Source organism: Siniperca chuatsi, linkage group LG2 (genome assembly GCF_020085105.1).
Source record: "Siniperca chuatsi isolate FFG_IHB_CAS linkage group LG2, ASM2008510v1, whole genome shotgun sequence".
Taxonomy (NCBI): domain Eukaryota; kingdom Metazoa; phylum Chordata; class Actinopteri; order Centrarchiformes; family Sinipercidae; genus Siniperca; species Siniperca chuatsi.
The window spans coordinates 31,495,194-31,521,742 of record NC_058043.1 but is presented as its reverse complement, the minus strand read 5'-3'; the positions used below and the strand labels follow the sequence as shown (position 1 = coordinate 31,521,742).

The 26,549-nt window shown below is 40.0% G+C and overlaps 1 protein-coding gene across 4 annotated transcripts in view; it reads right to left on the bottom strand.

The window, feature by feature from the left end:
• The window catches only part of LOC122883490 (receptor-type tyrosine-protein phosphatase gamma-like), a 577,119-nt gene that overhangs the window by 56,063 nt on the left and 494,507 nt on the right, over nt 1–26,549 (bottom strand). For 3 of the 4 annotated variants that reach the window (XM_044212273.1, XM_044212264.1, XM_044212251.1), the window contains exons 9-12: nt 17,899–18,083; nt 4,460–4,568; nt 3,885–3,949; nt 2,060–2,825 (exon numbers count right to left, since the gene is read on the bottom strand). In XM_044212273.1, the coding sequence (XP_044068208.1) occupies nt 2,060–2,825; nt 3,885–3,949; nt 4,460–4,568; nt 17,899–18,083 (1,125 nt within the window). The remainder of the gene's footprint in view (nt 1–2,059; nt 2,826–3,884; nt 3,950–4,459; nt 4,569–17,898; nt 18,084–26,549) is intronic. The other variant, XM_044212257.1, reaches the window with a different exon arrangement.

Sequence of the window (26,549 nt, the reverse complement as noted above, 5' to 3'; positions counted from 1 at the left end):
CCAGGTTTTAAAAAGTAAAAAAATAATGTTATCTTAACACATCTGGTTAATGTATTTGATACTGTAAGATAGCATTAATTGTAATAAGCAGTCACATGTTTTTGGTGGTTAGCCTGAAGGCTAACAGTAAACATCTTTGCTATCTGGCTAACAGTTTGTTCACGTTAACAGAGCTGACTCTTCTCAAACTACAGCTCAGTGTTTCAGAGTAGCGATTAAGATTAAGTTAAAGGTTATTGAATCAAAATTGTCTACATTTTGAAACAAGTGTACCACATAATTTAATCAACATGACAGGGCCTATCCACCATAAAATTTTATGAGTTACATTTAGTTAGTAGCTACTCATATTCAGATAGACTTCCAAAGAATAGACGTCCGAAATGGAGCTTTTTTTTGTTTTACGTTTCTCTGGCTTGAATTTGTAGTTGTTTGTAGCTTGGCTAAAGATTTATGCTTTCTGAAGAACTGAAAGCATGCACTCTGCATAAAAACACTTCCTACTACAAAAGCTCTGAGCAGAATGTATACAGTTAATACTTTTACAAAGTTGTGCAACAACTTTTAAGCTTTTGCCCTGGAGTCCCACCAGCTCACAATGAATAAAATGTGCCAAATGTGTTTTAACAAAGAGATTAAGAAAGACATTTTTGGGAAATATCAGAAGATTGCTTTGTTCATAATAATGTCTGGTCTTGTGCTTAGACTTGTTTCAAAACACTTGGAATTTAATTGTTGTCCCATGGTGTTGGCTTGGCTAATGCAGAGCTAATAGTCTTGGCTGGGGAGGGGATAATTCCACTTCTTGCATACAACACACTCAACTCTCTACTATCCAACTCTATTTTGTTTATGCTCCTAAACTTTTTCACAACAACTCTTTGACAGATAAACTATAAGTCGTTGACCTTTATTTGATAAATGTGTTGGTCATGGTACTTTCACTTAACTCTGAGTTATAGCCAGTCCCCTAATTTTTTTATCATTTTGTAGACAAACATCCAAAACCCATTAAATACTTAAGAAAAGTACAACATGGAGTTGTAACTGAAAAATAGAAAAAGTATTAAAAGTAAATAAATAATAAAAGTATTATTTAGTTGTGGTGTTGGTCCTTTGGCTGGGGTAAATACTGTATGTTTACTTAATCTTGATTCTCAATTTGGACCCGTTGAGGCTATCATGACATATACATTGCCAGAACCAGCTGATGCAGTAGATTTTTTCCACATCCTTCTTTATCTTAATCTTAGAGAGAGAGAGAGAGAGAGAGAGAGAGAGAGAGAGAGAGAGAGAAAGTGGAGAGAATGTAACTGTGATCAAAGCAGCCACTCTTCAACATCTTCATTACTTTCCACTGAAATGAGATAGCAGCAATAGTGACATTTGATTATTATCTTACTTTTGGGAACATTTGAAAACATTGCGGTGTCGATAGAAAAAGAGTTTGTTATTCTCTGTCACATCAGTGGTATTATTACCTTATTTATTTGCACTAAAAAGACTCAAGGTATCACTGCCTTACCACGTTGAGATGCATAAAATCCATAAAGGAGCATAAACGATTTCAATTCATTCAACACTTTGTCAGTTTAACCTCATGTTAAGCGGTTCTTCAGACATAAATATTAAACATTTGGATTTCATTTCAAAGGATTCCTTCAAATAGTCTGCATCGTTGGATCCTTGACTGGAGAGCACTTGATAAAGGAAACGCCTTTTGGAGAGACAAGTACTTCTGACGACTTTCCGAATGCTTACTGTGGACCTTATTCAGATTTTCATTTTATGATCATTTAAGAAGTTAGTTGTGATTCCTCAAAAAGATTGTGGACATTTGGAAGAAAAAAAAAAACTTGGCTCATGTAACTGCAGCTAATGTCACCAAATGTGTTGGAACATTTTTCTTGACAAGTGATCACATTAGTACAAGAGAGTGAAAGCTGATAATTCTGCAGTTCTGCAAAGTCACCAAATTCCACTTTTCTTGTTATTGCTGTACAAAATATCAAAGCTAACTGCTTGTTAACATGAGGCTTGAAGACATTAGTTGCCTCACCAGTATGGATGGAGAAAGGCCAGTACTTCTTGTTCCCCCCTGTGCTGGGCCTGAGTGACGCTGCTGGGTACTTGGGGGCAGGGAATGCTGCCGCAACACATGCATTGGCTGCCTTTGTGGTGGTAGTGGGGTTGGAGTCAAGTGGATTATGGGTATACACCTTGCGTTGGTCTTCTACATTAGGTATGTTAGTTGGATCTGGTTCAGTCTGTTCTTTCTCCTTTGCAGTGGCGTCTGGTGTCTCGCTGGGCACCGCATTCACTGCTGTGCTGTTGTCATTCCTCACTCCCTTACCCACCCCTCTTGATCCCTTCCTCTCCTTCTCGTCTTTCTCTTCTTTTTCCTCCTCTTCATCCTTATCCTCTCCTTCTCTCTCTCCGTCTTCTCCTTGACCCTTGCTCTTCTCGCTGTCCTCACCACCACCTTCACTGTTGTCTTTTTCTGCGACAACAGAGGTAGAGGTGGTGGCATCTTTGGCGGGCTCGGTGGGTTCGTTGGTCTGGCGTGTAAAGGTGGGATTATGAGTTGGTGCTCTGCTTGGCCAAACGGAGCTTGGGAAGGAGGAGATGACACCGCCGCTGAAGCCCAGGCCAGCCAGTAAAGTACTGGTCACCACAGATGCCACTGTTGCCTGACTACCGCTGGAGGACGGGCCGATTCCTGTCGCCATGGAGACGAAGGAGAAGGGGATGCCCGAAGAGGTCCAAGTAGATGAACCAGAGGAGATGGGAGCCATGTCGGCTGAGGAGGCTGGAGACACCGTCGGCTGAGAAAGAAACAATTTATTGATTAAAATTTGAAATCAATTGTTGTTTTTCCTCCTTAGTCAACTTTGACATTATTGACTTAAAGAGTTTAACCCCGTGAGGCATATAAGAATACCTTAAGGTATATAAGAATACCTTAAGGGGTATATAGGGGTAATATATACAAAATAAACCTGAGGGGTCATTAAAGGTGTTAAGAAAGAAAACAATACATTTCTGTTACACACAATTGTGTTTATTTTCTCTGACTTGTCTGAGTTTAGGCAAGGCAAGGCAGGTTTATTTGTATAGCACATTTCAACAACAAGGCAATTCAAAGTGCTTTACATAAAACATAAAAGCAACATATAAAAAGACATTTAAATACAATTAAGTTGAGCTTTTATCTCATGAAATACTGGATGATTTTACCTCTTGCTCTTTGCTGACCTCCAAACACACAAACAATCTGAGAAGGATAACTCACTTTGGTTAAATTGCTTGAAATTTATATCTACACTAAGGCCATAAACTGTGATGAGGGTTCATAAGTAGACGTTACTTTATTGTCATGAAGTAATATCAGTATGCTTCCATCAAAGTGGTTGTCGGATTGTCAAACAGAATCTGAAACTGCTTTCTCCACCTTTATGATGTCGGAATATGGGGAACTGCATCCATTTTTTAACTTTTTGAAATCGACAATGCAACAAACTTGCCCACTTTACACAGTGATTGGCCAGGTGTGTGGAGATGTAAACATAGGCAGGTTTGAACATTTCTCTCAAATTGATTTAAGTGTTTTTGTAGTATTATAACTTAATTTTAGGTATATTTATGCAGCCTTTTGCCAAAGTGAAGGAAGATTAAGGCATAAAATTAAGCAAAATAAAATATCCAGAATTTATTGAAGTTGTGTGTGCATAGATTTAGACATAATTATGGTATCCTGTTACATGTGAACACTACTTTCTCATGACTTTAATTCCCTTTGAGACATCAACACAGAGAAGAATGATGCTATTACAGACACTGCTCTCTGGTGGATAAAAAGTGAAAAGACAATAGTAGTGATTCACCTCTGCTTCCCTTACCATTCCAGTTTTCACAATCCTCGTCCCCTCAAAAATCCTGGTGGTGTTTGCTGAAACACAGGAAAGGAAAAAAATGGAACAATCCACAGGAGAAACAACCAGGCAACACATCACTTGAAGGGATGATAAGACATCCATGAGTGCACTGAAAACACATTTATCACAACATGACAGAATGTAAATGCAAGGCGCTGGAAACTTAATGAGCCAGCCAATATTCTGAATGTAGTTAGATTAAATGAATGCATCTCACTGCATTTCAGCTGCTTGCTCTTACTTTTTTCTTTCCTTTCCCTTTGTTATTTTTCATTTAGCCTGAGCTCAAATAAATAACCTGAATATGAAAGATTTTGTGATATTATGATCAAAAGAATCCTGTCAAATAATACTGTTTGCCCAATGTAAGACAATATGTACGGCATGTTGAGAGAGGGCTGTGTACATGAAAGAGATACGTTCTGATGCTCATATTGACATTTGTGATGACATTAGAGATAATGTGGCGGCAATCATGAGCACTTGAGGTCTAAGAGGTGTGTGTCTGTGTGTTACTGTGTTACCTCTGAAGAGCATGCTCTGACTGAAGTCACTGCGCATGTCATTCATGCAGACGGCCTGGACTCTAAACAGGTACAGCACATCAGGGGAGACGGGAGAAATGATGGCCTCCTGGACAACATACACACAACCAAAATCAGCATGGTCTTCTAAGTTTGTATCATACATTTTTAAGCTTTTTAAAGGATGTGAAAACCAATATTTACCTTTTGAAATGAAGACTTATATGAAATATGCATACATAAGTAACTTTAAGGGATAGAACAATGGAATTTGATTCTTAACCCTTAGATGCACAGGTGGGTCAACAATTAACAATTTCTTTTGCAACACAAATATTTCACCTTTTGTTTTGACCCCCCTCCTGAGGGGCCCCACCGCCGTTGTTTTCTTTGTTTAGCATTTTTACTTTTTAGGAAAAAAGTTTTTGTATTACAACCTGACCTTTCTATAAGTGGTCTATATGCATTTCCTGTGGAAATTAAATTTAAAATAATAAAATTATATTATCCTTATTAGTTTTCTGTCAGGTGTAGACTCCAGACAGGTACATCCACATCTGAGGGGAGAGTGAATAACACACACACACATGACACAAACATAAACAAAAATAGTCCACTTCACAGTGGCTGACTTTTAGGCATAGGTCAACTTACTGGTTGCCTGGAGGAACACCAAAAGGAGGGAGAAAATAATGGTTTGGGATTAATTATTCCATCTACTTTTAAATGTCCTTCAAAGTGGTGTCCAATGTGCCGGCTTTAATTATATATCAAAAGGTATGCATAACACAACTTAAACAGTTCTAAATTAAAAGGAAGAGTCAAAAAAGCAACAGCACCAAGAGTGCAGAACAAGAAAAAACAGACTGCAGTGTTGTGGTATGCAGGTAGGCTAGTGTAGTCTGGTGTTCTCCTAATGAAGCTAAAGTGAAGGTCAACCAGAAAGGCCATCTCGTCCCCACACAGTATTATTTCTCTACAGCCTTTAATACAGTCAGTTTACTTCACATTATTACTGCAGCTATCCCAAACCAGACAATATACTACTCTCATCCTAAACCTTTCATCCAAGCTCCTCATTTCCCCATGGTCACTCCCACATCATAATCTCCCTGTCAAATACACAAGAGAACATGAGCTCAAAGGTCCACTTTTTAGCTTTCAACCACATCTTACTGTCTTCTTCAGCAGATGGAGCTGGCTCAGGTAAAATCACATTCCCTAATGTGGCTCTTTAGTCATATGAAAACAAGATGATTGTATGATGTGGGGAGATGGTAACCCCTGTTTCTGTTGAAAGCTCAGAAAGCTAGAGAGTAGACATTTGAGGTAAGATTCTCTTTCTCAAGAAAAGAGCCTTTATGCATGCTCATCATCGTATCAAAACCACAAGACTCCTCCTCCTCCTCCCCATTAACAGCACTAGCATCCAGGATCGTGACTGGCTTAGTATGGGGGGTCACAGCATGTCCTCCTCAAGCCCATCAGCTCACCTTCATAAACTCACCGTCACTCAGTTAAATAGAAAATATTGAAGCCAGCACTGCGGTATTCGCCAAATTATTCGGTCTAATAAAGTGTCCTCTCATTGTGTAAAACCCCTCGCCAAGCTTTCAAAACCAGTTAATAGAAAGAAGTCATACTGCTTTGGATCAGCAGAATAATAAAAGATATCATGTACATGCAGTCATCTCCATCCATCTCTATCACATAAGGAGGTAAAAATATAAGACTAATCTTAAGACCAGTAACAGATCAATTCCAGTAGAGCCCTGTTATAATGGTATATTAGACTCGCTGACTTGACTCCTCTACTGTGTCATTGTCTTTTGACAATTTCATTATATTACTAAAATCTCATTTTTTAATCAAGTCTGACAAATTTATCTGCAAGACATTTCATACGCTGTTTTATCACTGCAGTTAATCAGAATCACAGAGTTACAAAGTGCAAGGATACAGTAGGCCACTGGAAAATATCATACTCGGCTATGTTTTATGGTTTCAAGAGGTAAAATCAGTTCAGTCTGCCAGTCAGTCAGGCGGAGACACTTAACCATCCCTATACACAGTATGTCAGCTACACCATCACATCACTTCACCCGTCTATATGTGCACATTATTAAACTATACTGCTCACAACCAAACTTTGTATTTTAAATGGGATTATAATACTATTTATTATCCCATTTTAACAATTGACAAATCATTTTCAACACACATTTTTAATAATCCTATACATTCCTTCCTGTTCCCATCCCCCTCCATGTAGAAAACATACATGAAGGAAATTATTTTTTACTCTTACTCTTTTTACTCACACTAATAAATAAGTTTCTATGAACAATGGATCAAATTACTGTGTGTAATGTGAAAGGGGTGGCTCGTAGTGACAAACCTACAGAGAATCAACTTTACAATTCCGCTTAGCTCTAGAGTGTTTTAGCCTCTTTTAGCTCATTGTTTTGGTTTTACTGCCAACAACTTTACCATTTTGATTCAGTCTGTCATCAACCTGTTTCTAGCAGCAGCAGAAAGCCGTTGACTTGGTTTCACACGGGACACAAATCCTGGATGAGAATCCTGGATGTGTTTGTTTGACCCATCCACCTCCCAACGCAGACTTTGTTGCTCTTCATACAACGTCACCTGGCTTCCTTCTTTGCTCCCTTCATAATTACTAAGGCCACTAGAGTTCCCGGCCTAACAATAAATGTAAATATGGGTCGTAATAAGTTGCTTTCACAATCGACTTATATGGCCGTTTGTCTGGTGAATTTGAAACATGCCAAAACACATAGAAATCTACTCATATAGTAGCCACTTCAAACATTCTTCCATTACCATGCTGGCACAGCCGCTCCGTATCCCTCATTTATGCCATGAGACAATCTCTATAGTACCATAGTAGTTGTGTCCAGTTCAGGCTTCCTTCGAAGCATGATCAGCCTAGAAATGCGCGTCCTTCAGAGGACTAAAGGCTAGTAGGCTGAAACTGCACCTCCTCCCAAATGAGATGATCTACCGAGGATTCAACATTGTTTCCAATTCCCACCCGAAGCCTAACAGAGATCAGGAGTTCAATACTGTATTTTTCGCCCTCATCTCTTGGAGCCTTTGTAATGGAACAGTCTTGAAAATTCAACTAAGTTTTCACTAAGCTGTGAATTGCCACACAACTCCATTAATCTCTGTCATGTATTCAGAGGGAAATAGATATCATCACCACAAATGCACCGTGGGACTGTACAGAAAATCTGACCTGCAAATGATAGATTTCATGAGAAGGTAATGCTCTGACAGACATGGGTGTTGCTGTTCACACTAATGCTGTGGAGAACGCAGATGGGTGGCAAAGATTGAGTAAATTAAAAGGTTTCATGTAAACATCTCAGGGCTTCATTGTACAGTGGCATCAACAGCAGCTGACAGCAAACAGAATGTCTGAGGAGTCTGGAATCACACCACTCTGGAAAGACCACAGACAGTAGTATAGAAAGGTAGGACATTCTATAAATTTAGATGAGGAAATGTTAAAATGAAACACCAAAGATGAATAAATGTAATAATATTGCAGTGATGGTGCCTGCATGCATCAATAAACTTTAAAAGGTGCTTTTCTCTGACATTTTGCTAAGCCTAACGTTTTACTTTATAAATACTACTAATACTTTGGTTTCTGACCAAATACTTGCAAAACTAATGACATCCCTATCAGCCTAAGTACTTTGTGTTTAGTGCTAATTTGCATGATATTAGCATGCTAAACTAAGATGGTGAACATTATACCTGTTAAACATCAGCATGTTAACATTGTCATTGTGAACATGTTAGCATGCTGACGCTAGCATTTAGCTCAAAGCACCAATTTGCCTAAGTACAGCCACACACAGCTGCTAGCTGTAGACTCTGCTAAATATAAAATGGAAATGGAAATCTACCCTCAGTTGCCAATTTATTAGGTACACCTAGATAAAATTAACTCAGTTTAATTAAACAGCCTTGCAATAAATACCTTCAGAGAGGTGTTGATTCAATTTTATGGTTAAATTGGAGGCTGTAGTTTGTGGTGCTGTTGAGTTGTATTGCATTATACTGAGAAGTGTTTCTAATATTTGTCCATGTTTATGTCAATAAGTGTAGACTAAATATTACAAAACACCTCTCATTATATCCCAATACAATTCAACAGCACCACAAACTATATGTTCTTAAATGATCATACAGTGGAATCGCCACCACTCTAAAACAGTTTCAACAAAAATTGAACATTATAAACGTCATTTCACGAAGGGAGAATTTATTGTCGGACTGTTGTATTAGACTGCATTAGTTTTATCTAGGTGTAACTAATAAACTGGAAGCTGAGTGTACATTGTATTGTATGTAAGAACTTTAGATATGGACATCTTGCCATGTACGTCACACACATTCTGTCTTGGAGTGTTAACACAATATTTGCCCAACTTTAAAGGAACATTCCAAAGATTGGTAAACCGTCTTATTTGCTGTATTGCCCAGAGACAAAAGAGAAGGTGGGTGTCCAGAATGATATAGACCCACAAGCCAAAAGTCAAATGAGTTTTTCTGATCATCACGTTATTGAACAGTTTTCAAAACTATCAACTCCACTATCAGGACAGGACTTTTGAGATGCAGCATACGGTCACTGCATCCAGCTTATTATCTATTTCTACATGTGTTAACACACAAGACACACTCACTTGCCTTCTACGGGTAATGTTAGAGATCCCTTTTCTACAGGCTCTATAGCATTCATTCAGGGGATCTATGACATCCTAAAAGTGCATATTTCTCTATGAGGGACTGAATCAAATTTCCATTGACTCAAGATGGCTTTTATCACATTAAACTAATCTTCTTTCTTCTTTTCCTTTCGGCTGTCCTTTCGCTGCATCCTCTTCACTCACACCAATTAACTTCATTATCACATTAAACTAATATCTTTATTCATTTATTCATATGGCACATTATTGTGCTCCATCTATCGATACCCCCCCCCCCCCGCACTCCCTTACTCACGCCACTTCTGTCATGTTGAATCTCGTTAGGAACCTGTTTCCCTCATTTGCTCCCTCTTATAAAATAGTCGAGTGTTTTATTACATGGGGATTCTCCATTGATTGTGACAAGGGGGACGTGTGTGTGGGATTTGGGGGTCCCAAAGCCATGTAAGTCCCTGTGGTGACCTAGATAGAGGCATCAAGGGAGGATATGAGGAATAAGAGCAGAATCAAAGGGTTGACAGGAAGAGGGAGAAAAAAAATTGTGTGTGGGAAGGGGGGTTGGGAGTAGACGGCACAGGGAGGAAGAGGAGGAAGGGTGAGGGAGAGTGAAGTAGATTTCAGAGGGAAGGATAGTCTCTTGAGTTAATAATGGGAGGATAAAACACTTCCCACCTCTCTCCCTCTATCTCTCATTATGGCAGATTCCCAGTTCTAAAGCCAATGTTGCTTCCATAGCCAGGGGGGCATTCTGATCCTTTTTTGCAGCCGTTCCTGTTTTCACTGGCCCAAGGTCATGCTTTTTGCACAGGCTGACAGCCCTGGATCCCCTCCAGCTTAGCATTAGTATTCTGCTAGCCGAACAGCAGACCACAATGTAAGGGAATGAAACCTCCTGTCTGCTCCACATCCTTCTCTCATAGCTCATTTTTGCTCCTTATGAGACCATTTATTTGTAATGGAACTGATGAAGGATGTTGCTTGGTTTGTGTGTGTTGGCATGTGTGTGTGTTTGTAAAAAGCTTTTGTCCCCCGACAAATTAATAACTATTTTATTAAAACCTCTGCTGACTTATTTTCTCATTATAAGTTGTATTTTGCCAAAGCTGCACGTGTTTGTACCTTTGTTAAACAAAAAATTCATAGTTTTAATGATGCAATCATTGCTTATTTTGTGAGTTGTTTTGTTCTAAAAAATGTTATTAGATTTTTCAAGGCCCTCGCATTCAAATTTTTGATGATGTAAAATCCTCTGTTTTTCTGTAATAACACGCACACAAACAAACACACACACACACACACACACACACACACTGTGCTTCCTCCCAGTGCAACTGCATTTGACTATTTGTTAGTCCGAAATATTCCTGTCATAATTTACAATTACAGCAAATAAAGTTGACTTTAGCTCTGTTCAAAGCAGTTTCACTGTCACATCAGAAATTCATCTGAACAGTGATATCTGTACACATGGAAATATACTAGATGATTAAAATCTGTTTAAAAGTGCAGTGTATCATAGTGATAAGGTTAAATAACTGTTCATTAAGAAAGTTAACCAAATAACATATAGCTGATCTTTTCATCTTGCAATGTATCAGCAGGGAGGGGATGAAGAAGGAAAAAAAGGAAAGTATGGTGCATGAAAAACAAAAGAATGGAAAGGAGAAGGGAGTAAAGGACAGAAGAAAAAAAGGAAGAAAGTGAAAGAGGAAAGAAGCAAAAGAGGACAAAGGGGGTCAAAAGTAAGTAGTAATATGGAGCACTTTGTTATGTGAGAGGGTGTGTAGTGGTGCTCAGGGAAATCATTTGATTATTGGCTGATGATCAGTAGTTGATGGTTGGCTGATCTGGAATCTGGACTTTGATGTGACCCATTTGGGTTTTTCAAGGCCTGTACTTTCAAAGCTATCAAAGCTGCCAAATATTAACATGAAAAACAGCCATAGTGAGAGATTAGGAGGCACTATTGGGCATAATTGTTTTAAGCCAATTATAAAAATCATCATTAATACAAAATCATAAGTAAGGGGCTGTTTTTGTTATCTCAGCTGAAGACAGAACCAGACCTTTAATTGAGACAGGCTATTACAGACAGATTTATTTCTAATTCCCCTGGTTTGTAAGCATATTTTATTATTTATTTATTAGATTCTCCAAAAGTAGAATGGGAGCCAGAGCCTTCAGTTATCAAGCTCCTCTCCTGTGGAATCAGGTCCCAGTTTGCGTTCGGAAGGCAGACACCATCTCCACATTTAAGAGTAGGCTTAAGACTTTCCTCTTTGATAGAGCTTATAGTTAAGACTGGCTTGGGTGAGTCCTGAACCATCCCTTAGATATGCTGCAATATGCCTAGACTGCTGGGAGACTACCCATGATGCACTGAGCTCCTCTCCTCTTCTCCCTCTCCACCTGTATGCATTTTTTTCCCATTAATGCATGTTACTAACTTGACATCTTCTCTCTCCCAAAGTTTTGTGCTTTCTCGTCTCTCCTCTCTTCTCCTGGATCTGTGAATGTGGGCCACCTGCTGCCGCTGTGTTCCTGCTCGACAACTTCTATGGGATTTGTTGGGTCTCTGTAAATAATATTATAAAGAGTACGGTCTAGACCTGCTCTATAGGAAAAGTGCAATGAGATAACTTCTGTTATGAATTGGTGATATATGAATAAAATTGAATTGCTACCACAATTGTTATTATTAGTCTTATTACTATGTTATTATCATTATTATTCATATCACTGTCATTCCTATTATTATTATTATTACTTTATTATTATTAATATTACTACTACCATTACATTATTGTTATTTTGAAATTCTAGGTGGAATTTGCATTATGCTTCCCTCCCCCCATTCTCTCTCTCCTCCTCTCCCTTGTACTAACACAACTGTTATTTTAGAAGATTCACAATTGAAGTGCCTCACTTTAGCTTCTTTCAAACTGCAGAATGCATTTTTACACAGAACAAGGACTGTGGATTTTGTAAAGTAGTGGCTCTACAAAGGTATCTCTGTTTAGCCAGTATGGAGTGGAGGAATTATTACAGCTATGGTTGCTCAATATGATAGTACTGTGAGACTATACAGATTTGTAAATCCCCAAAGATTTTTTATTTTTTTTTATTTTACAGAAAATGTACTATCATAATGTATATGGATATTGCAATGTAAAATGAAATACCATTCTAGGATATATTACCCACCTCTATTTAGAGCAATCAAAAACTCTTTCAGTGTACATGGCATGTGAGTGTCATATTAAGATACTTAAAATAATGATCTCCTTTAATAACAGCAGCAATAACTCTGGCAGCTGTATTATTGAAATGCATTTTCTGTTACCACCCGTAACCACAGACATCACTAAATCAACAAGGACTAAAATCTTAAGAATTAAAACACTCGGGGAGCACAGTATTCTTGTTAAAAAGAGAAAGCAAGAGTGTGGGTAGTATGACATGACTCTGTAATGACAGGTAATAGGGAATTTTGTGATTCCTCTTTTTCCTGCTGGCCTTTATTTGAGACTAGCCATTGCTAAATACTAGCTTTCATTTTTACAAAATCAATGGATTTCAAGGAACAATCTGTGTGTGTCCCCCCCCCCCCAATTAATTTCAATTTCTAGCTGTTATAGGAACTGCAATATGAAACATACCAGCACTGGCTTCAATATTAATTATTCAAAATTCATTCAATATTCAGCCATGGTGGATGCTGCTTGATTTCAGTGTTAGAAAGGCCATGGACTGACATGGTTGGAAGCTGAAACTAACTTCACACATGGACTTCCTCACAAAGCCTAAAACACAGTGGTGTGATGAGGCACAGCTGTGGACATGAAACCTGAGCTGTGTGTGAGGAAGAACTGAAAGCATGGCAGTACAGACATGGCTAACGAAAGCTAAGAGTCAGAAAATCCTGAAAAGAGCTTTTCCTTTTTTTTCTCACACAAACCATCCCGAGGAAGCGCATCATAGAAAGGCTGCAAATGTGTGTGTGGAATGAGAGGAGAGATAAGTATGTGTAAAAAGCACAGTATTTGATGTACTGAGCTCATTATATATGCACAAATATTTGATGTTAAGCAAATCTTAGTCCATACTGGTGATTTCCTAATGTTATACTATACAATACTGCCAGGTGTAAAAAGAAATGTCATGAATGTGCATGTGCATTTAAATGCATAGATTTTTTTACATTTGACATTTCACTTCTGTTGATGTACATATTAATGTCTCCCCATATAAAATATATTGATATATTTTACAAATATGATTAAATTGGTTTTGTACCAAAGACTAGAGGAGTGCACTCAGCAGAGTGCAGATCTATGCCAGGTGTGTCTGGGGGCATGTGGGTGGGGAACAGGGAGTGTAGGGCTGGCTGTGTGTTCAGAGCATATGCATGAGAGTAGTGGAATGAAGGGGAGAAAGTTTTTTTGTATAGTATAGTTTAAGTTTTCTTATATAGATGTATACAAAGTTTTTAATAAAGTGTTTTTGTATAGTATAGTTTCTTTAAGATGCATAGAATAGTGTAATGGTATTGTAACCAAGCATCCTAGATTTATCTCACTGTATAAACATAATAAGGTAACAATAAATAAAGGGGAAGATAAGTCCGAACTTCTGAAATTAATCCTTATTTATCTAGAACATTTTGTTGTAACACACCACAGAAAGAACAGAGATTTATTAATCTCGTATCGTGCCTAACTGTAGTGGATCATAACATATCGGTATGGAATTAATCTGCAGATGTCAGTTTTTGAGCCACGACAAAGGCCAAAATTTGGCCTGCAACAGACATAAGCCTTATTTTTAGCCTAGCTGATTGCTGGAAATGCCTTTTGCTATGTTGTAGCACATATCAAACCCTGCCATGTGCCTCTGGTTAAAAGGCAGCGACCACAAGGACAGTGAGGAGATGGTCAGAGGAGGCCTTAAGACACTTCAGGGATGTTTTGAGGTGACAAACTGGGATGCACTCTGTGAGCCTCATGGAGAGGACATTGACGGGTTTACTGAGTGCATCAATGGCTACATTAACTTCTGTGCGGACTGCAATGTCCCAACTAAGATGGTCCATTGTTATCCAAATAACAAACCGTGGGTAACAAAGGACATCAAAGACATCCTGAATGCCAAGAGGAGGGCCTTTAGTGATGGTAATAGTGAGGAGGAGAGGGCAATCAAGGCTGACCTGAAGGTGAAGATCAGGGAGGCCAAGGAGAAGTACAGGAGGAAGCTGGAGTGGAAACTCCAGCAGAACAACATGAGAGAGGTCTGGAGCAGCATGAAGAGCATCACTGGCTTCAGACCGACTGGCAGCAGTGGAGTTGAAGGCAGCTTGGGCAGAGCCAATGAACTAAATCAGTTCTTTAACAGATTCGACACACCAGCTCCTGCTCATCTCCCCTCTAACTCAGCTGCTGTCTGCCATCAGACTCCTAGCCATCAGACTGGCTTGGGTGGACCAGGTGAGAGGACAGCTGATGAAACTCCACTCAAACAAGGCTGCAGGCCCCAATGGCATTTGCCCTGGGGTGCTAAAAGCCTGTGCCCCCTAGCTATGTGGAGTCCTTCAACATGTCTTCAACCTGAGCCTAAGTCTAGGGTCCCTGTTCTGTAGAAGACATCTTGCCTCGTTCCTGTGCCAAAGACGCCACGTCCCAGTGGCTCCAAGGACTACGGACCGGCAGCACTGACCTCCCACATAACGAAGACCCTGGAGAGAGTGGTGCTGGAACAGCTGCGGCCCATGGTTAGACCCCTCCTGGACCCTCCTCAGTTCACCTACCAGCCCCGGCTGGCAGTTGAGGACGCCATCATCTTCCTGCTGAACCACATCTACACCCCCCGGGACAAGCCAGCAAGTACGGTGACGATCATGTTTTTTGACTTCTCCAGTGCTTTCAACTCCATCCGGCCAGCCCTGCTGGGTGAGAAACTGACATCGATGCAGGTGGATGCCTCCCTCATATCCTGGATTGTTGACTACCTGACTGACAGACCACAGCATGTGCATCTCCAGCACTGTGTGTCGGACAGTGTGCACAAGTCAGCAACACTGGGGCCGCTCAGGAGACCGTCCTCTCTCCCTTCCTCATCACCATCTACACCACAGACTTCAGCTACCACACAGAGTCCTGCCACCTTCAGAAGTTTTCTGATGACTCTGCTGTGGTGGGATGTATCAGGTATCATGGTGATGAGACTGAGTACAGGGCTGTGGTGGGTAACTTTGTCTCATGGTGTGAGCAGAACCATATGCAGCTCAATACGACAAAGTCTAAGGAGCTGGTTGTAGATCTACGAAGGGCCAAGGCACCAGTGACCCCGGTTTCCATCCAGGGGATCAGTGTGGACATTGTACAGGATTACAAGTACCTGGGAGTACACATGGACAATAAACTGGACTTTGCTAAGAACACTCAAGCTCTGTACAGGAAGGGCCAGAGCCGCCTCTATTTTCTGAGGAGGCTGAGTTCCTTCAACATCTGCCGGACAATGCTGAGGATGTTTTATGAGTCTGTGATGGCCAGTGCTATCCTGTATGCTGTTGCATGATGGGGCAGCAGGTTGAGGGTAGTGGACGCTAACAGGTTCAACAAACTGATCTGTAAGGCCAGTGACATTGTGGGGGTGGAGCTGGACTGTCAGTGGTGTCAGAGAGGTGGATGCAGGCCAAACTACATGCCATCTTGGACAGTGTCTCCCACCCACTCCATGAGGTGCTGGTCAAACAAAGGAGTACCTTCAGCGGAAGACTCATCCCTCCAAAAAGCACCACAGAGCGCCACAGGAAGTCATTCCTGCCTGTGGCCATCAAAGTCTTTAACTCCTCCCTCTAAGTGTCAGTCTATATGACCCTAAGTCACTTAATTGGACATTGGATCATTAACATCACTGCATTACTTTAAATAATTGCACAATATACTATGTTTTCAGTTTAAAATTCCCTATTTATTACTGCTGTGCAATATCCACCGTCTCATTATCATCTTAATAAGCTACACTTAACTTGACAGTACTCATTACTGCACTATTACTTATTACTTATATTATTACATTGTATTATACCATACATACTTATCAACCTCTAAATCCACTTGGTACTTAGACTTGTTTTAGCTTTTATACTTATATCCACTTTGTACTGTACCTGTATTACAGTGTATTATATTTTGATTTGCTTAGTACTTCTATTCCTTCTATTCTCAAGTGTGCATCGACATGATAGTGAGCAGCTGTAACAAAAGAGTTTCCCCTCAGGGATCAATAAAGTATTTCTGATTCTGATAGCGTAAAATGGCGAATACTGCTGAATAGACGAAAGTCAGCTTTAAGATAGGTTCAGTTGATAAAATACATTTTTCTAAAATTGTGAATCACCGCAACCATGAGAGATCCTTGAGATTCACAGATGTTAATTGTATCTGATCTGTGATTGCAACCCTGTCTCCTAGTTTAGCCTACTAATTTGATTTGCTCAAAATAATTAGATTTTTACAGTCTACAAAGTGTGATGTTGTTGTACTTCACAGAAGCCATAGGGAGGATGTAAGGGTATATGGTTGGATGTACAAAGCGCAGGACTTTGACATCCTTCGTCCCATGTGTTATTAAGGCCAGTAGTTACAACTAGTCGCACAACTCTTCTCCAGCGCACCACAATTTATTCAAATGTTTTTGGCTATCTTGCCTTCATAAGGGAGGTGTGGGAGGTTGTTTGTGGTTTCATTTATATACAATCCATCGATCAGTGATGTGACTTATAGATCACCATAGATATTAAATGTACAAAACAACATTGTCATATGTTTTTAAAATACAATATTTATTCATAGTGGCTCCAGAAATGTACGAGAAAAATAAATATGCTGACATTTCAACCAACCTCTTGAATTTTTTCAAATGATTCAGCTTAATCCAGCAATGTGAAAAAAGTTTCAAACTCAATTTTTCAATACAAAGCAGCAAATTCTACTCTCTTAATTTTTAAACCCATTTTCCAAAAACACAGTTTACTCAAATTTCTTCCATCACTGAGTATTTATGGATAACCCTAACTAAGTCCGTCTACAGTTGACCTAATCACATCCATCCTTTAAAGTTTCTATTGTTCTTAAATAATTCCTTCCCGATACTAATGCATTAAAGTCATTGTTCGCCAATGAGCTATGATAATAATCAGAGAATATTACAGTATAAGCATACAGCATTTTAATGTGTGCATCATTTGGATAGCATTCATGTTTGCTTTTTTTAATTATTAAAATTATTTGATTCTCCCACAACAGAGCATGTCATTACTGTTCAGCAGCAAACTCTCATATATATCTCACATTTCAGAGCCTCTCCCCCTGAATGCACCATAAGTCAGCGTTGGCCTTTTCAAAAAAGTCTGCACTTTTCAGCTGCTTTACCATGCAACAATAAGGTAACTCAGAAATACTACTACAAAAGACATATTCACACACGTATTTTCTATGTTATCAATGCAGTCCAGCAATGTGAGCAGCAATCTCATCTCAAAGCTACATCCGACCTGCTTTAATCCCAATATTGGGACCTACTGTATGTTATATGTGGTGTTTGGTTCAGTACTTGTTGCCGAATAATCACAAGATTCAGTATCAACCCATTGTATCAGGCTAACCCTCCCACTACAGGCTCCAGTCTCACCAGTTTGTGTTTGCCGTCAGTGAGGTGCGTCTCCTCATAGCTGTCGTCGTGGGCCGTCCAGCTGTAGGACACCAGAAAGTGGAGGATGGGTGGGTGGTAGGTGACCTCCGGACGAGCCCAACGTACCACCAGAGCGCTGCCATTCACATGCTGCACCTTCATGTTGATGGGAGCGCTGCTGCATACTGGGAGGAGGATGGAGGCAGGAACAAATTAAAGAAAGAAGGAATGGAGAGGGAAATGTACAGAAAAAGGAAAGAGATGAGAGGAAGGGAAGGAGGTAAGACAGAGGAAAAAAATGTGAAATGGAAGGATGGAGGAGAAATATGAGGGTGAGATGGGTCAGATAGAAAAGGTGGCAATGAGGCAGGTAGAAGAGCAAAGATGAAAGGATGAGCATGAAAGGAAGGAAAAAACAAAATAGTGGATAAGGATAGAGGATGGAGGGGGAAGTAGAGATAGGAAAGAAGACAAAGAGAGGAGTTAAAGGGTAAATAGACAGAAAAAAGGAAATAGAGGAGATGGAGGGAAGGAGGGAGAATTGGTAGGAGATAAGAAGAAGTAGGAAAAGGAAGGAAAGAAAGGGAAGGGTGGAGAAGGAAAGAGCGGAGAAAGAAGTAAAGTCAGATGAAGAAAGGAGGGATGAGAAAGGGAGAAGCACAATTTATAGGAAATGAAGAAAGAAAGGAAGTGAAGATATGGAAAGAAGGATGGATGTGAAGGGAGAATGAAGGAAATAATGAGAAGGGAGAAAGAGACAAAGAGAGACAATTTAATGACAGAATACATCGGCTCAGCTTATCTTTCAAATACACTCAGACAAGAAGAGAGAGAGAGTGTGTGAGTGTCATGTGAGCGTGACTTGTATTCATGATGTGTTATTAATATTGCTGTGAGACTGTGATCCAGACACACAAAAACACACGGACACACAGAAACACACACACAGGTTTTGTCTAAAAGGTTCAATAACACATGAGTTCATATATAGTCACCTTCAGGCAAAATGCAGCCTTCAAATATCTGGCAGTGGTAGATATGAAGGCAAACACATAAACATTGTATGTTTTATTATGAATTTAACAATACACACTCTTGCATACTAAACCTCCTTTCATTCTGATAGGACCAGCCCTACTATGCCTGCTACTGACCACTAGACGTCTCTGTTTGACCAGTGAGATTTTCTGCACAGCTGGGAAATACTATAGATGGACTATTTCATTTAAGATATTGAATATTTTAGAATTATTACTGTCAATTCTCAAATATTGGCTGGGGACCAGACCTTTATCTGTAACAGGTTTAAAGAAGACATAGGCCTTTTCTCATTTCCTCTGTATATGTCGTATATGCTTTGTAAATGTGGAGTTTCTGCGGATACTGGTTAGAATAAGTGGCTGCGCCTGTGCCTAATGAGGACTGGAGGGACGGACTGCGAAGCGTTGAAAAGGAGAGAGTTGAGGTGGGTATAATGTTCACTGCACTTGGTGTGGACGCCCAAGTCTAGCAGAGCACTCGTTGCTTGGGGTGGGTGCCGTTCGTATGCCAGTTAGGGCTGCTGGCGGGTAAGGTAGCTGGGCTGTGGGGCAAGGTTCCTGAGTTAGGTAAGGTTAGATTAGTAGTATTAGGACGTGTGACGGCCCCTGCTTAGTCAACTTGTGTGTCTGCTTTGTCAATAACTATGTCTACCCATGTTGTCTTTTAAGTGCCAGAGAGCTGATTGCAGTATCCAGCCAGATCTGGAGCACCTGGGTGCAGTACTCTACAGGATATAAAAGTCCCAGCTTTCCAGCGTGGCTCGCTCTCTTCCCTGTCAACGCCTGCACTCTATTGCTTTGCTTAGCATTTTGTTTTACTTTTATCCCACAACACCTTCTCCTACACATCCACACACATCCACGTGAACACTACAGATTTATTTGACACACCTCATATCCAAAGTTACAATTCAACTTATTTTCTTTATTACAATAAATAACTTGTATTTATTGGCATTTTGTGTCTTTTACTGGTTTTGTCATGGCCTATGGACCGGGTTATGACAGACACTTCAGTAAAGTTACAATGTCTAGGCTAATGTGATGTGTACTCCACAGTAAAGAGGTTGAAGGCATCACTTGATTTTGACAAATTATGACACTGGGTTATTATCAATAGGTTCTATCATTATAATTACTGTTATACATATTTTCAATTATTTCAAGTGTACTTAAGTCATACAAAACAACTTGTAAAGTTACAACCTTTAATATTGCTGTTACACCAGCAAGTCCACCTCTGAATGGCTGAAGAACAAAAAGAAGACTTTGGAGTGGCCTAGTCAAAGTCCTGACCTGAATTCTATAGAGATGCTGTGGCATGACCTTAAAAAGACAGTTCATGCTCGAAGACCCTCCGATGTGGCTGAATTACAACAATTCTGCAAGAATTCCTCCACAGCACTGTAAAAAAAACTCATTGCAAGTTATTGCAAATGCTTGATTGCAGTTGTTGCTGCTAAGGGTGGCCCAACCAGTTATTAGGTTTAGGTGGCAATCACTACTTCACACAGGGCCATGTAGGTTTAAAGTTTGTTTTCCCTTAATAATAACAACATTTATTTAAAAACTGCATTTTGTGTTTAGTTGTGTTATCTCTGACTAATATTTAAATTTGTTTGATGACCTGAAACATTTAAGTGTGACAAAGATGCAAAAAAAATAGAAATCAGGAAGGGGGCAAATACTTTTTCAAACCACTGTATATCACGGCGATCAGACTAAATATACTTTAAAGTAAAAGCACATTCTTATAAGTTGTCATTCATCAGTTTCCTATGTTCATTGGAAATATAGTGGTGATCTAAACTTTTAACAAAATAGTTACAAATGAAAATATTAAGATGGTATTTATAGGTTTTTAACATTTTGCACAGATCTTAGCAGAAAGTTAAAAAAAGAAGATAATGTTATGTGTTGGTTTTGTTTGGATATTTCTTTAAGGCACATGTGGAACATTCACTCAGAAAATGCACCTATTTGTTTAGATGATTATGTTTCTTTTTGCCTCACTATATAAGCCTCATAATACTTGTGTATTTGCCTGAGGATGGCCTTCTCAGAGTTTGCAATGTCACAAATAATTGATACCTCCTGGGGCGTTTTATAACTACTCAGTGTGCAGGTAAGTCAGACTAAAATGTGAAACATTTTTAATCAGCAATAAAGACAAAATGAGTGCAAACTCTAATTCACTCTAACTATGTTTGTTGTTGTTATGCACAAAAAAGGCAAATTCCTTGTATGTGAAAACCTACTTGGCAATAAACCTGATTGTAATTCTAATTTTAAGTACATCCCTTTGTGTACTTTTGGTCTGGTGTTGTTTTTCCATGGTTTGGGCTAGGCCCCTTAACTCCACTGAAGGGAAATATTGATGTTATAGTATACAATGATAATTCAAACAATAGTGTTCTTTTTGGCAACAATTTGGGGAAGATTCTCTTGTTTCAATTTGACAATGCCCCGTCAGGTCCAGAAAGAAATTGTTTTCCCAGTTTGCTATGGAAGAACTTGATTGGCATGCACAGAGCCATGACTTCAACCCCATCCAACACCTTTAGGATGAACTGGAACGCCAACTGCGACCAGGCCTTTGTGGTAGTTTAAGGTTTTTCATTTCCTGTTTTATTTTGTAGTATTCTCCTTCCCTTGTGTGTCTTGTGGTTTTACTTCCTGGCTTTGTTTTCACTCCAGTTTTGATTGTTCACCACTGCCAGCCGGTAACCTATCTGCCTTTTGTCAGTTTGTTGCACTGTCTACCTGCCTGTAAACCATCAACCCCAATAAACACTGTAGCCATCTGGCTACTTCACTTTATACCGCTTCCTGGTCATCTGCATTTGGGTCCACATACCACTACACATCATACGACAGCTTCATCACCCAACATCAGTGTTGGGCCTCACTAATGCTCTTGTGGCTGAAGGGGTGCAAATCCCTGCAGCCAAGTTCCAAAATCTGGTGAAAAGCTTTCAAATGGGAGTGGAGGCTAGTATAGTAGCAGATTAATAATGGAATGATGCGTTTAACAATCACATATGGGTGGAATGTTCGGGTGTACACATTCTTTAGTCTTAGCATTTCTAGTGTATGTTAAGCAGCAATTTGTTACACTATTCACTGTTGGAAAAGAGGGAGTAGCGTATTACCATCGAATGATGCACATAATGATTATTCCAAACACTGTATCATATTATGCAAATGTGTAAGATAATTTGATGATGAACATAGGTTGATTGAGAATAGCGCTCACGTGCCTGGTGGAACCAAATTGATTAGCTTGCTCATAGAGCTGCAGTGGAGTTTTTCTATTCATAACCTGCAGTCGAGCCCCATGTGGCTTAGCATTACTAAAACCATTAGTCACATAAACACAAAGCACACACATTCCCAAAGTAGAACACACATACACAGACATCATTTGGAAGTCAATCAGTGAATGACCTCTTTGCAGGGAAAATGTATTTAACAGATTATATCAATTTGGGCCCAGTCAACCATGCCCTGTGTGTGTGTGTGTGTGTCACAAGTTAGAACATTAATACCACTATAACTAGAGTTAGAGGAGCAGCCTACACAGTAAAACTTCTTGATAACCAAAAAACAAAAAACAAAAAAAAAGAACAAACAAAAACAAAACACATTTGAAAAACTCAACAGCAATGTCTCTTTCCAGAAATCATGACCTGGTTCCTCAAGATAATCCACAGATTGAGCAGTTTCATGTAGACATGAACATGAAACTGCTCAATCTGTGGATTATCTTGAGGAACCAGGTCATGATTTCTGGAAAGAGACATTGCTGTTGAGTTTTTCAAATGTATGTTTGGCACTTTGAGCACCATAAGCAACTACCATATAGTTCCATTATATTCAAGAAAGGCAGGCATCTCTACGGCCAATATCTAACTCAGCAACTCACACCAAAACAATCTAGATGGATAAATGGCACTACAGGTAAGAGGGAAAATATGTATTTTTGATTTTGGGGTGAACTTAAATTATCTTATCCCAAACAAAAGTCTTTGACACACATGCTCTTTAACTAAAAACACTCAGGTAGGGGAGACAACGAGACACAGGTGAAACCAAGGGCACACAATCAAAGACAAGAAGCAAAACTACAAGACACATGAGGGAGGGAGAATATTTCAAAATAAAACAGGAAACGTCGATAGAAAACATGAAACTGAGGAAAACTACAACTAAGAGGCAGAGCAGGACATGACAGTACGCAGAAGTCCAATAACTAGAAGAGCAGGTGAGATCCAGGTGAACAAACACAGTACAATGATATACACCCACAGGAAACAATGGCACAAGGTACAACGACGATCTAACACAGAACAAAGGAAGAACACAGACTAAAAACACTCAGGTAGCGGAGACAACGAGACACAGGTGAAACCAACTGACACAGGTGAAAACACTAGAAGCAATCAATGACAGGCATCCCACACACCCTCAATGCGCGTGTGTGTGTCTGCTGACCTCTCACCCCTCTGAGAGAAGAGGCAAGCAGGCAGACACAAGACATTCATGAAATACAAAGATTATTGAAATATATGTACATCTAACTTGTGTCATGTTATTTTACTATTTCATTTACTGTTGCAGATATATGTGTATACCTATATATGGTGTGTCATCATTATAGTAGATGTCGTAACATATATTAGGCTTACCATGTATGACATTTAATTAACGCTGTCTGTTAATTACTTTTACTTAGTAATAGTCCATTATAATTGGACAATATCCTGTTTTATCGATAAACGTATGTGGTGCCTTCCAACAACTGATAAGACAAAGCTTTAACATGGGACAATTAAACTTAAAACTTTATTAATCAATCAGAAAGAATCATGATAAGATATGGTGGGAGTGGAGTGAAACCAAGAGGAAACCTCTTATCCTCTGCACTGTATACTTACGCTGCTCCCCATGACCACCGATTAACAGTGGATCTCCACCCCCTCCCCGGATGCGACAACACCAGACCAGAGGCCCAACAGGCCTCAACTTAGCCCGTGGGACCAAAAGCACACAGAACATGAAAAATGCTGATATCCATGTCTGAAAAAAAGAAGCCTGCTAAAAGAAGACCTATGCCATTTCTGAGATCTAACAAGGTTAGAAAAGAAGAAATCATGGGCCTTACGCACTAGTCAGTGCAGAGAAGGAGAAATAGAGAAAGATGGAGATAAGGAGTGAAAGAGACTCAAAGACTTAACTCTTAAAAAAGAAACTCTATTAGCAAACTAATGATACTTACTGATACCAGATTACAGAAGTTGCTACATCCAGTTGCAGCACCGAAGTCTTAACAAGGACTGTAACAAACTTTAAACTAAGCCAAAAGCTGGCAGACGCTCATACCGCATTACCATCACAACTTCATCAGTCTGCATATGGACGCATATGGAGGAAGAGATCTGACTCAGGCCTGAGTCGCCCCATGGGACCGACAGCGCAGCCTGAAACATGGAACAGGGATATTTCATCTGCAAACGGTCAAAGAAGGATATTTCCCAAAATGCTGAGGTTTCATTTAATATTTTCATTTAATACTGTAATATAATACTGTAATATCAGTAATCTATCTAATTGCTTGTGCCTAAATCAACATACCTATAGGCTGAATTGTGATATTTTCCTCAATCTGAACAAATCCTCGGATAAAGCTATTGTCATTCACATGGTCCTTTCACCTCCTTGTCAGGGGTAGGCTATATTTTGTATGTATGTGTGTGTGTTTTTCTGCATGCACTACCTTAGAATTGTTACAACTGATTTTCCCTGTGTGTGACACAATTGAAAAGGTATTGTAGCCCTGTGTGTCTGGCAGGGTATTGAAGAGACCCTCTTACAGATTTCATCAAAGATAAGCGGGCTCTCACACACACACGCACACACACATACACACACACAGGGGAGAGGTCTGGATGGCAGTAAGTGATGGAGACTAGGGCCCAATCACACAGAAGAGAACATGGGTAGAGGGTATCTGACACAGGTAAAACCCTCTCTCGCTCTCTCGTTCTCTCGCTCTCTGGCCTTGCAGCATGTTGACCACAGTTGATCGATGACCGGGTCTTGATTGTGGGTCGGTCTGCGGGTTTTTGCATTGGTAGGGATTGGGTGAGAACTTAGTTATAGTACTATAGTGTCACAGACACGCCAGGCTCCACTACACCACACACACACCGCACTCCCTCACCCGAGTACTAATTCCAGTCACCTGTCACCTATCACACACCTGCACCTAATCATCACTCCACTCCCCTATAAAACACCATCCCTCACCTCAGTCAGTGTCCGGTCTCGTTTGGAATAAGGACAGATCTCCATATCCTGCCTCCACAAAGCCACGGACTCACCTACGTCTCAGCAAAACGTCTACTTGTCTCCAGAGCCCCGGTCCCGACCATCTCCAGTCTCCAGTGTGTGTCGCTCCCGATCCCGGTTCCGTGTGTCTCCACTCTCCAGTGTGTGTCTACTCAACCCCAGAGCTCCTCTTCTACCAGTTAAAGGATGGTAGCATAATCCTCTTCACATTTCCAAATTCCCTTTGTGTGCAATAAACTATATCAGTCTCATCTCAGTGTCTCCGGTCTGCTCTGTCCGTAACATATAGAGGCCGCGCTGCTGTTGGACATGTACCAATAGTAAAAGGGCTGGTGCCAAATCCTCCTTTGCGTTATTATTCCTGAGCAGCCAAAACCCTTAGTGCTGGTGTTCATATTTTTCCTACCTTTGTAGTGTTAAAGCATAGTTGGGAAGGATTTTTTTTTTCATCCATCAGTACCAACTTAGATGCTCTGAGCAGGACACACAAACTCCAGTTTTAACTGCTATTATTAAGCACTGTGCAGGGCAGTCATCCAATGAAGAAAATGGGAGGGACGTGAAGAAGGGAGGGAAGATAGTCTACATTGCTTCAAACTGTGTGTAATAATTTTGCATTGGCAGGTATCAACACTTAACATGTCTTACAATGTCATAACAAACAATGGGACCAATAGCCAAAGCTATAAAAATAATAATCAGGTTGTAGAAAAAAAAAAGATTTATCTTTTAACAATGACCTCTGTCCAGGGAAACTTCAGTCAGCAATGATGGCTGTACACATTAAACAAGACATTTACAGTACATTACTGACAGGGCTGGACTTGCCATCTGGCAGACCGGGCACTTTCCCAGTGGGCTGACACAACTGTTGGCCCATAAAACTGGTAGATCACCCCATTGGTTTTTTCTTGATGCTGGGATGGCCCAATAACATCTTTAAACCCCTCCCCTGGCCTTAGGGCTCAGTGCCTTCATTAACAGCACATCTGCAAAAACAGAGTGCCAAAACTATACAAAACAAGAGCGAGAGAGATGTGTCTTTGATTACGCAACAGTGTGGCTGTGGTTGGGTATTATATCTGTCAGCCTCTTTCCCCCAGCCAATTACTGTTGGTCCATTTCATTCTAACTTACCTGGGCCCCACCCCTTTCCCATCTGTGGTGACATTACATGGAGTGGAGTAAGATGGACAAATAAAAAGAGAAAAAAAAAACTTAAGGATGGTGCTGAAAAGCTGAGAGAAAAGGTTGAAGTCC